The sequence below is a fragment of the Arachis duranensis genome, chromosome 1, assembly GCF_000817695.3.
Source record: "Arachis duranensis cultivar V14167 chromosome 1, aradu.V14167.gnm2.J7QH, whole genome shotgun sequence".
NCBI classification, from domain to species: domain Eukaryota; kingdom Viridiplantae; phylum Streptophyta; class Magnoliopsida; order Fabales; family Fabaceae; genus Arachis; species Arachis duranensis.
The window spans coordinates 105,822,393-105,834,564 of record NC_029772.3 but is presented as its reverse complement, the minus strand read 5'-3'; the positions used below and the strand labels follow the sequence as shown (position 1 = coordinate 105,834,564).

Below are 12,172 nucleotides of genomic sequence, written 5' to 3'. Positions count from 1 at the left end.
AGGTATAGATAGTAACTAACTGCTTGTTGCCTTGTTTTGCTAAACTGTGCGTTTAATTGAGGCTTGAGCTATCAATTTGTGTTTGAGCTTTTGCTTTATTATTATTGTTATTGTTGTTGTTGTCAGCGTTGCAAATCGCGAAGAAGAGAATATAGATAAACTTAATAAATCATGGATTTGTATGCCTCGTGATTAATTATAATTTGTGTGCGATGGTTGAGGAATTTGGAGTTCCAGTTCATGAAGTTCGATCTTAATCCAAAATTTTGCAGTCTCTGTTTTGTGTTGGTTGACAATCGAATAATCTATTTCTACCAAAACTTGTCTGTTTCTTAGATGATGATGCTATTTTATTTTATTGTTTCTATTAAATAAACTTTGCATGTTACGTCACAGTGTATGCAGTGTATAATTGGCCTAAAATTTGTATCTAAGTAGGTTCCTGTTTCAAGTCCAAACAAAAATAATTGCTAATTGTCCAAAAGAGAAGCAAACATTCTAATTAATTCGTATACAACAATAGTGTTCCACGGATTATATTGGGAAGGTAACTTAAAAAAAATTCGTATTGGGAGAAGTAGCTATATCAGTATATTCTATACTGAAAGTTACGTTGGTCCAAAATGATAGGATATAAATACCAATAAAAAAAGTTTTAAGAAATAGCGGAATAACCTTGCACATTTGCAATTTGCTAGCAAGTTACTTGAGTAGTTGAGTTACATTTTCGTTTGTTAATACTAGTTTAACAAGTAAAAACTAGGGGACCGATTCCATACTCCCCTAATGTTTGGAGTTTTAAAACTTCTTTGCATTATTAACATTATAATGTACCTAGATAATTCTATTAATAAAGCTTTTAATGTATATTGACAAAATTATTAATTAATTAATATATTTTTTTTTGTAAAACTACCAATACATTAATTATAACTTTTAAAATATGTTTTTAATAAAATAATAATTATGATTATTACAGAATTTTTTATTTTGATAACTTACTATTGAAAATTTAATATATTCTATTAGTATATAAATTATTAAAATTATTAAATTCGTTTATAAATTCTAATTAATTAATAATTTTTATTTTTATTTATTTTAATTATTTGTTTGATATTATAACTTATCTCATAAAATTTGAAATTTTTTAAATAATAATTTAATTATTTTAATTACCAAAATAAATAATTTGTAGCGTACTTACCAATTTACACTATATTTATTTATTTCGTTTACATATGTGTATTTTTTCAATTTTCATATGTCTTATTTATACATAAAAAATTATCTCATTTATAGTATAAAACGATATATATGTATTTATAAATAATTAAATATAATTTTTAAAAATAATAAAAAATATTAATAATTTAAATTAGATCAAATTTTGTAAAAATGGAATGTTTCAAATAATAGAAAAGATAAACGATTTTAAATAATAGAAAAGATAAACCGTCCATTTTAAATAATAGAAAATATAGACACGTTAACACGTCTACTGTGATGAAATCTCACACCAATCTCACACCATCAAATCATCATTGATGGCTAGTTGATGGCTAACAATCACAAAAATTGCTGGCCCCCTAGACTTTTTCTTTTAAAAATTATATTTAATTATTTATAAATACATATATATCGTTTTATACTATAAATGAGATAATTTTTTATGTGTAAACAAGACATATGAAAATTGAAAAAATACACATATGTAAACGAAATAAATAAATATAGTGTAAATTGGTAAGTACGCTACAAATTATTTATTTTGGTAATTAAAATAATTAAATTATTATTTAAAAAATTTCAAATTTTATGAGATAAGTTATAATATCAAACAAATAATTAAAATAAATAAAAATAAAAATTATTAATTAATTAGAATTTATAAACAAATTTAATAATTTTAATAATTTATATACTAATAGAATATATTAAATTTTCAATAGTAAGTTATCAAAATAAAAAATTCTGTAATAATCATAATTGCTATTTTATTAAAAATATATTTTAAAAGTTATAATTAATGTATTGGTAGTTTTACAAAAAAATATATTAATTAATTAATAATTTTGTCAATATACATTAAAACCTTTATTAATGGAATTCTCTAGGATATTGCGCCAACGTACATTACAATGTTAATAATTTAAAGGAGTTTCAAAACTCCAAACTTTAGGGGAGTATTGTAACATCCACCTAAAAACTATGATATATTTGAGCAAAATTATTGATTTATTTTATTTGTTAACGCTAGATAAAATTTAAGCTATAAGAGTTGTGCGTATTTGTTAAGAAGAGATTCTTATACCAATTATCTTTGAATAAATGCTAAAAACATAATAACTAAAGTTACTTTATTTAACATAATATTTATGATTTTGTTTGGCTAACATTTATAATTATATATTTATTATACTTAAAATTATACAATTATTTTTAATGTTAAATAATATAAGTTTCAGCTATATATAACCCTGAAATTTATTTCTTTAATTATCAAATGAAGTGTAAAATTTAATTAGTGTGATTTATATTATATCCTATTGTATTTAATAGTAATAACTGATAGATGTAAAAGGTAACAACTAAGTCTAAATAAATAACTGCGATTATCATCCATCTAAGCTAAGGCTCGCTCTTCTGATTCCTGAATATAACTTCACAACTTTTTCCCCAGGTTATCTTTATTGCGTTGGATAGACACGTGAAAAATGTGGTATCTACATATTCCCTTGAACATAAAAGCACCAATGACCTCTACGATTCCATTATTCACTTATTGGATGAGCCGATGCCCCTGCATAAGAATATTTCCAAGCTGTTCCAAGAACTTGTGTACTGCATCGGCATCTTGCAAACTTCCATCTACCAACATATGCTGAAAGAAGAAGAGCAGGTAGTTGATTTCTATTGTTGTAGTTTATGAAAATGGTTAGATAGAGAATTATGTGTGTTTTTACTTAATTGATTAATCTTTTGAAAGATTAGTTTGACGACATAGTATCATCATTTTTCTAATCTAATTTAGTTAAGTCATATGTATGTCTAGTTTTACAAATTTTACGTACTAGAAGTCCAGATATATTACAAATCTCACATCAAACAATGTGAAGCAACTCTTCACCTTTTGAGTTATTTTTTAGAATTCAATTAAACCTTATTTTTAACTGAAAATAAACTGCTATGTTTTGGTACCAGTCTCCCCATTTTAATCTAAAAATCTCGAATTCGAGTCTCACCCTTAACTTTTAAAAAAAAACTACTATGTTTATAATTTTTTTTTTTTTTACTTTTGGTGTCTTGTTGCTTTCATGATTTTGTTTAGAGAAATATTATTTCAACAATTCAACTATGACGGAAATAAAATGGCTTGTATGGAACAACTTTTAGTAGTTAATTTACACAAATAATTTGTATTGTTATTTAAAAATTGTAATTTTAATTTATAATTTAGAAAGTGAAAAAAATCAACATTGGGAAAAGAATTTGTAATACCCACATTTTTATTATTCTCAATAGTCCAAATAACTAACACTCCATCCTCTATTCCTCCTAATTTTAAGTCAAACGTACCACAGCTTACTTTTAGAAAGGGAAAAAAAATACAGCTCAGGAAAAATACCGAAAAGCTTTTGCTTAAGTTTTAATTTTAATATTATTTGAACTCTCTTAAAAATTGGAAAAATTTATCGTCAGCCACTTTATTTATTCAAGTGATATTATTCATCACTTAAATATCTTTGTAAAGAAGGTTAACGTTATGTTTTTTAAAATATTGATATTGTATTTTTGCAAAATATAACAATTAAAATATATTATGTGTTACATCTCATAAGATCGGTTAATTTATATTTTTAAAAATAGATTTGACCAACATCATAGGGAGTGGGGTGTATGTAGTTTATTTCTATTATAATAAGATTTAATAGTTTTATTATTTCTTGTAATTTTATTAAATTTTTAATTAAATTTTATAATTTAAAATTTATAATTAAATTCTTATATTAAATAAAATTTTATAATTAAATATTTACTAGTTATTATTTTTAGCATAAAACACAAAATATTAGAATATTTACTTTTAGAATATTTCATAATGTATTTTATATTAGATGCAAAAATAAAATTTTCAAAAATATTTTGTATTTTTAACAAAAATAGTTTGAGGGGACCTAATTTATAATTTTTTTCTAATATAGAAACTCAATTATAAACTTTTACATTATAAAAACCTAATTAAAATTTTGATAAAACTATTAAAACTAACAGAATAATTAAATCATAAAAAAAAATCTAAAATTAAAAATATTGTAAATTTTTTTAAAAAATTAAAAATAGTTATAAAATTTTGGCCCTCCTGATATTAAAATTCTGGTTTCGCCAACCCTAAACATTCAAATATAAACAAATATAAATTAATTTACACATTCAAAACATATAAACTAGTTTTTACTACTTTTATAATTATCTCTCTGAAAAATAAGTAGAAAACTATTTGTCCAATCTTTTTNTAATATTAACTAATATTTTAGACTAACATATTATTTTTATACTATTAGAATTTAAATTTTAAAATTTAGAATATAAAATTTAAGATTTAAAATTGATAAAATATTAATAAAAATTCATAAATTTTATACTCATATAGCATTATTCAAATAAAAAATATTCTCAACATAATATAGGCCTATCCAAATAAACTTTAGAGATACTCATACTCCTAAAAGCTAACATTGCACAACCAATATTGTTGATAACTTCAACACGAGGAGAAAAGAAAAACATTTAAAAAGTTCTTAAAAATAAGAATATTCAAAATTTAATTAAAAAAATGTTCAAAATTTAAATTCAGCAAAAATTTATTTTTATTGTCCTTCGTACTGAATTTGCTTGATAACCTACTATATGAAAATAACTACTATAAGTCTATAACCTTATAGTGGATCAGATGACAGGGAAATACTCTCAAAACAAAAACATTAATATTATTAATCTAACCAAGGATTGAAGGTCATAGTGTGCTAGCATTCAGCAGACATTGATCTGACAAAGAAAAATGATAATTGGGTAGTAGTTACGATTAGTTGTTTGGCCAACACTATTAATTGCTTTACTTTTAAGCTTGTTGGTACATACAGTTATTATCTGTCATAGCAGTGTATGAACCATATGATGGGTAAAACAAGACAACAAATCGTACGAACTGATCATCTTTCTTGACCTATATGGGCTACATAGCATCTATACTTTTGGTAACATATTCTTTAATATTGTTGAGAGTATCACATCACCTCTAAATGGAACTTAGCCTTTATAAGCGCTTAGACATCCCTCACTCTCATATATTAGTCTTTGGAGTTGAATTAAACCTACTTAATTCAAATAAAAAGATGTATCCTGGTTCGAGTATTTTTTGTACAATGTGAAATTGAATTTCAATAGTGACATTTTTGTTATCAAAAAATTGTATATTGATGCAGGTTTTTCCACTGGTGATACAAAAATTACCTACCGAAGAACAGGCTTCGCTTGTGTGGCAATTCATATGTAGTGTTCCTATAATATTGCTGGAGGAACTTTTGCCATGGATGGTATCCTTCCTTTCCGAAGAGAAACAAGCAGAAGTCACTCAGTGTATAAATGAAATTGCACCAATGGAAAAAACACTCCAAGAGGTAGGCCCCAGTTCACTGCTTGATTATCTCTTTCTATGAACTTTGTGTATTTTTCTAATTCAGATAACATATCGAAGGTTTTGGTTTCTTGGATTGGAAGCAACAAACAAAGCTTCACTGAAGTCTCTTTTAAGGATGAAGTTCAAGGTGGTGCTCAATCCTTAGATATTGCAAGATCATTTCCGTTGGGTTCTTGCAATAGGAACTTCAAAGAACTTTCAAGTCAGATGGAAGTGAATGGCCCAAAAGACAAAGATGGGACAACCCAGGTTAATGTTCTTCATCTTTGGCATGATGCCATCATAAAGGATTTGGAAGAAATTCTGAAAGAACTTTGTTTAATAAAAAACTGCAGCTGCTTTCAGAATTTAGAATCACTGCTTATCCAACTGAAATTCTTTGCTGATGTCCTCACGTTCTACAGGTAATGCCTCTGACATTTTTTTCTGTGCTTGTCAAATTTTATCTAACTAATTCGTTTTAGCCAAGTTTTTCTTGCTAAAGTTCATGAACAACTATCCTTCGCTTCTTTCTAAAATGCTTGTTCAATTGTCTGATCATTGAATATGAATTTCCAATCACAGCAATGCTCAGAAAAGATTAGTATTGAAGAAACTTGCTGGTGACTGGTTGTCAAAGTCTACGGAAAACTTTTGTGATGTAAGTCACATTGAAGATTTACAGCAGTTGTTATTCTATAGATCGGAAAGTGGAATGCCTTTGTGCGAATTCGTAGGGAACCTTTGTCAAAAACTTGAATCATTCGTATCAAGGCTCAGAAAACAATTCGCCTTTCAAGAAAATGAGGTATACCTTTTTCTTGGTTACAACTGCACTGTACTTTTTAAAGTCATTACTTGGTTCTTAGTTTCTTTTACCAATCAAGGAAGGGAACAAGAGAACATCATATTAGTACATATATTATGATAGGAGATATACGCATATTGTGGTTTTGAAACTATTGTATTTCTACTAAACGGACCTACCAGCATATGCATACACATTCGTTAATTAAGTTATTCATAAATATGGTTCTCACTAGGAGAGAAGAACGAACAAGAAATGAAAGGCAGAATACAACAGTGATGTGTCTAGGAAAAGTCTAGTTTTGATTAGTGATTACTACTTCTTATGAAAACATTGTACTTCCTCTATAAAGGGATGCTTAAAATGTGTGAAATTTTGACACCCTTATTTTTATCAGGTATTTCCTGTCATTAGAAAGAATTGCAGCAATGGGATGCAAGAGGGACTTCTGAGCTTGAGCCTGTATATGATGCCACTTGGGTTAGTAAAGGGTGCTATAACTTGGTTTTCAGTTCACCTGCCTGAAAAAGAATCCAGGTCCATTCTCTATTTCAAAAAGAAAGGAAATGATGTTGCCTGTAAAGGTTTTGCATCGCTCTTACAAGAGTGGTTCCGCATTGGGTATTCAGGTAAAACTGCTATTCAAAAATTCCGACAGGACTTGCACCATATGTTCAAAAGCAAATACTCTTTCTTACCTGAGCAAATCAAGAAAGCGCCTGGGTTTTCTTTAAATTCTGACTGCCTGCCTCATAAGGTCTCTAGCAAGATGTGTCTGTCCTATCCCTCACCTTCGGGATCCAACAAGTACGACACACCATACTCCACAGGAATTAATCTGCATATACTTTTTCCGGCCACAGTTGTTAAGTTGCATCAGAAGCTGGGATGCCATGCGGCAAATAGTTCTTCTGTTTCCTTTCTTGAAGATCCAAAACCAATTGACATAATATTTTTCTTTCACAAGGCTATCAAGAAAGATTTGGACTACCTAGTTCTTGGCTCAGCTCAGTTAGAAGACAATGCTGAGTTGCTTATGGATTTCCACAAGCGATTCCACATCATATATTTTCTTTATCAAATCCATAGTGATGCAGAGGATGAAATAGTTTTCCCAGCTTTGGAGGCAAGTGGTAGGCTAAAAAACATTAGCCATGCCTACGCTTTCGATCACAATGTTGAAGTTAAACACTTCAATAAAATATCCCACATCCTTCATAAGATGTCTGAATTAGATATTTCGGTTTCTACATCCTTGGTAAGGTATCAGCATTTATGTAGGAAGCTGCAACAAATCTGCAAATCAATGCATAAATCACTTTCAGGCCATATTGACCGGGAGGAAGCAGAAATTTGGCCTCTAAGTAGAGAATTCTTCTCAAATAAGGAGCAAGGGAAGATCATAGGATGCATGCTTGGAAGAATAGGAGCACAGATATTGCAAGATATGATACCTTGGCTAATGGCATCGTTAACACAGAAAGAACAGCATGTTTTAATGTTCTTATGGTCCATGGCTACTAAAAATACAATGTTCAACGAGTGGCTAAGTGAATGGTGGGATGGGTACAGTATAACTAAGCCAGAAGAGGGAACAAAGCATGCACTTAAAGAGACTGTTGAGCCACTGGAGATAATATCTAAATACTTTTCTGAAGAAGTTCTTGATGAATTACAAGAAGAACCCTCATCCAACACAAATACTGATTTTCATCAGAAGGATCATATTGGTGATAATGTCCAGCTGTCTAACAACAAATTTGATGGCACAGTTAAGGTTCAAGCTGCAGCACAGAATAAAAATGAAATTTCAAAATCCACAAATCGTTTTCATGATAACAACAAACATGGTTGGAATCAAGAAAAGGAAGGAATCACAAATCCAATCAAAATTGAAGATCAATCATTTCAATTTCGTCACAATTCCAGGCATTATGACCGGCTTCTGAAACTGAGTCAAGATGATCTGGAGAAAGCAATAAGAAGGGTAACTCGCGATTCCTCCTTAGATCCTCAAGAAAAGTCATACATAATACAGAACCTGCTAATAAGGTAGGTCAAACACATCTCATGTTCTGGAGCATCTATTTAACAACGTTGCTTTGTTTATTTTTCTGTTAGTTTTAGTGTCAATAAACTATACAATGGCCATGATTCTTGGAAAGTTTTAGTTCATAACTACTTATTTTGCTTTTAAAGAATCATATAATCAAAATGCCAAGAGTGTTTTTAGCTAATTTTGTACGTTTGTTACATAAGACTATCAGAACACAATTTAATAGCAAGGTTATGGAATCTCGTTTTTTTATCATTGAAATTTGCAAAGTGGTAAACTATGCATCACCAAGAGGATCAAATCTATGTGTTACATCTGAATAGCCGTGGAATATACATGAATTATTGCAACATGCATCAGAGAATATTGATATTTAAAATCAACTGAAGTTAGCATCCTAACTTTTAAGTATACATGAATTATGTGGAACTTATATAGTTTTATTCTACTCTTCAAGAACCAATGGAAATATGATGGAGGAATTTGACATTAATATCTACATTATTTCAGCCGTTGGATTATTAGACAGAAGATATCCTTTACAGAAGTTGATGTCAAAAATGATGAGCAGGAATTTCCTGGGAAGCATCCATCCTATAGGGATCCTCTCAAACTAATTTATGGTTGCAAACATTACAAGAGAAACTGTAAGATTTTTTGCCCCTGTTGCAACCAACTTCATACTTGCATACATTGCCATAATGAGGTATCGGACCATATAATTGACAGGTAAACATGCAGTCAGTTAATATTTTAAGTTTTGAATTAAGAAATCTCCTTTCTCTGAATTCATATTTAAACCGATTGCCTAATTATATATTTTAGGAAATCTATTACAAAAATGATGTGCATGGAGTGCTTAAACATTCAGCCCATTAATGCCACATGCTCAACTTCTTCCTGCAAGTTAACCATGGCAAAATATTACTGCTGGATCTGCAGATTATTTGAGGATGAAAAGTAATGTAACTTAATTTCTCTGGAACTTGTGCTTTGTCACCTTTATCTAACTGTTTATCTTTATGCTAAGCTATCCAATTTTGTTAGTCCGATTAATCTTTTATCATTTAAACGAAAAACTATTATTGCAAAACCGCTAATACTTGAAATCTTGTACAGGGAAATTTACCACTGTCCCTATTGTAACCTGTGCCGAGTTGGGAAGGGATTGGGTACCACGTACTTTCATTGCATGAGTTGCAATGCATGTATGTCGCGTAGTCTTTTGGTACACACATGCCGGGAAAAACATTTAGAGGACAACTGTCCAATTTGTCATGAATATATCTTCACATCCCTGGCTCCGGTAAAAGCCCTTCCATGTGGTCATGTGATGCACTCAGCATGCTTTCAGGTACTACTACCTTAAAAAGTAAAAAATATATAGAAAAGCTCCTCAAGTATGCAGAAAACAAAGGCAAATACTTATTAGTATTTATGATGATTCTTCCAGGAATATACCGGCTTTAACTATACCTGCCCCATATGTAGCAAGTCAATTGTAGACATGCAGGTTAGTTATTATTTGACTTTATTCCTTATCCTGTATGTATGTATAAGGAAATATTGTCCATGTAGCTTCAAGTACATTTTATCACTGAACTTTGAGAGGACAACCTTATAAGTTATATAAGTTATACGCTACGATGCATGGAGATGGACACGAATATGGACACAACAGGACACGCGAATATACGAATTTTAAAATTTTATAAGATATGATATATATAAAATATAAAATATTGTTTAAATAAATTATGGTTTGAATTGGTTTTTTTTTGAGTTAAAAAATACTTTGTTTTAATAAAATACTTTTATTCAATATTAAACCTATTTAGATACATCTTTTTAAAAAATTATTTTTATTAAAAAAATAAATTATTTATTTTTTCTAAAACTAACAATACTTTACTTTAAAAAATAAATAAAAGACATTTTTAACACTTAAAATATTTAAAAAAAAAACCTATTTTACAAGAAATTTTGATATATAAATAGCATTTTTATATATCAATATAGAGAAAAAGAGTCACAGAACTTGTTTAGATGAGTTTTTATAAAAAAAAATCTTTTTTCAAGTGATTTTTTTTAAAAGATTTAGATATAATAATATAAAAATATTTTTTATTTATTTATTATGTTAAAAATATTTTTTAAATAAAAAATCTTTAAAAAAATATGAATTATTATTTTTAAAAAATTATTTTTTTATCTTTTAATAATTTTATTTTTATTGCTAAAATTTTGTCAAACTCGTCAAATAAACTTAAGGACACCCAAAGAACTTAAGGAATGTTTCTGGATCAAAAGACAGAAATAAAGCATTGTTTTAAAAGTGGAGTTAAATTTTGTTTCTCTTGTCTCTTTGTATTTGTATTTGTTACTGGCTACCAAACGACACGTATTCATTGGAGAATTGCATAAGCGATCCTTTTTCCCGTTTCTTTCTTTTTTTCTTTCTTTCTACTTTTAAGACTTTGTGAGATTCTATCACTTCATTCTGTAATACGGGATTAGGAAACTCCTAGCAGCTGTTCACGATTCAATTTGCCTGTTTGAATTAGCAGAACATCCCAGTTGGTTTTCTATTTTTGTTATCAGTGATCCAATTATCTTGGTTGTAATCATCGTTCATCTCTCTAAAGTCATGAGAATGTCTTTCAGGACTATTTTAAGAAGTTAGATTCTTTATTGGCCGAAGAGAAAATGTCTGATGAGCTTTCCAGTCGAACTCAGGTTTGTCAACTATTTTACTAGAATCATGTCTGATATAAACTTTACAATGTTATGAAACGCATATCTTTGATTGACCCTATGAAAACTGTAGGTTATATTATGTAATGACTGCGAAAAGAAAGGAGTAGCTCCCTTCCACTGGCGTTACCACAAATGCCCTTATTGTGGTTCCTACAACACCAGAGTTCTATGAGACTTCCACTATGAGAATAATAAGTACCTGCGTCTCCTTAGCTTCTGTGTATTAAAACATTATATTGTACTTTATGTTTTGAAGTTTGCCTTCTATGGCATAGGCCAAAATAATAGTATTCTGATGCAAAAACAGTTATCTTGTTACCTATGAGATGTACTGATTTAAAATCTAATCTTGCTCCGCAATTATCAAGAATCATCAATGCATGATCAGTTTGCAAATCAAGAAATGCTAGCCGTAACTTTCCATTCATAGAGATTCGCCTTCTAGTGCTGGTTTTGCTTTAGTTCTATCTTGGTTCATAAGGTGTGAGTATTTTGCATTTAGGACCTGCAAGATGTCTTGGGTGGATATTGAGATTTGTTTAAAAATGTGTGGGGTATAGTCAGGTTGGGTCGAAACTCGAAACTCACCTTATTCTACCTATTGCCATCTTTAGTGGCTACCAAGAAAGCCGAGATGATATCAGATATACTGGCAAATTAAAGGAGTGAGGGATAAGCCTAAACTTCATAAACTATAATTTTGACATATTTGATCATTTCATACAGCACTACAGCAGCAGTGTTTGTCTGTTTGACCACAACCAGAAAAAACTATAATAAGGAAGTTATATGTTTGTGTATGACTTTAATTGAGAAATACAGAGGCTAGAAGTTGATGTGTACAGCACAAAGTGACACTAGGGCTGGCATA

The 12,172-nt window shown here is 29.1% G+C and overlaps 1 protein-coding gene across 1 annotated transcript; it reads left to right on the top strand.

Moving 5' to 3' along the window:
* The first annotated feature begins 2,661 nt into the window (after positions 1-2,661).
* Positions 2,662-11,671, top strand: LOC107493757 (zinc finger protein BRUTUS-like At1g18910). Its single transcript, XM_052259781.1, has 12 exons — positions 2,662-2,902; positions 5,487-5,681; positions 5,759-5,950; positions 6,047-6,105; positions 6,266-6,488; positions 6,886-8,540; positions 9,055-9,273; positions 9,370-9,504; positions 9,664-9,898; positions 9,998-10,057; positions 11,209-11,280; positions 11,372-11,671. The coding sequence occupies exons 1-12, from the start codon at positions 2,798-2,800 to the stop codon at positions 11,471-11,473; spliced, it is 3,252 nt and encodes a 1,083-aa protein (XP_052115741.1). The 5' UTR covers positions 2,662-2,797; the 3' UTR covers positions 11,474-11,671.
* The last annotated feature ends 501 nt before the right edge of the window (positions 11,672-12,172 follow it).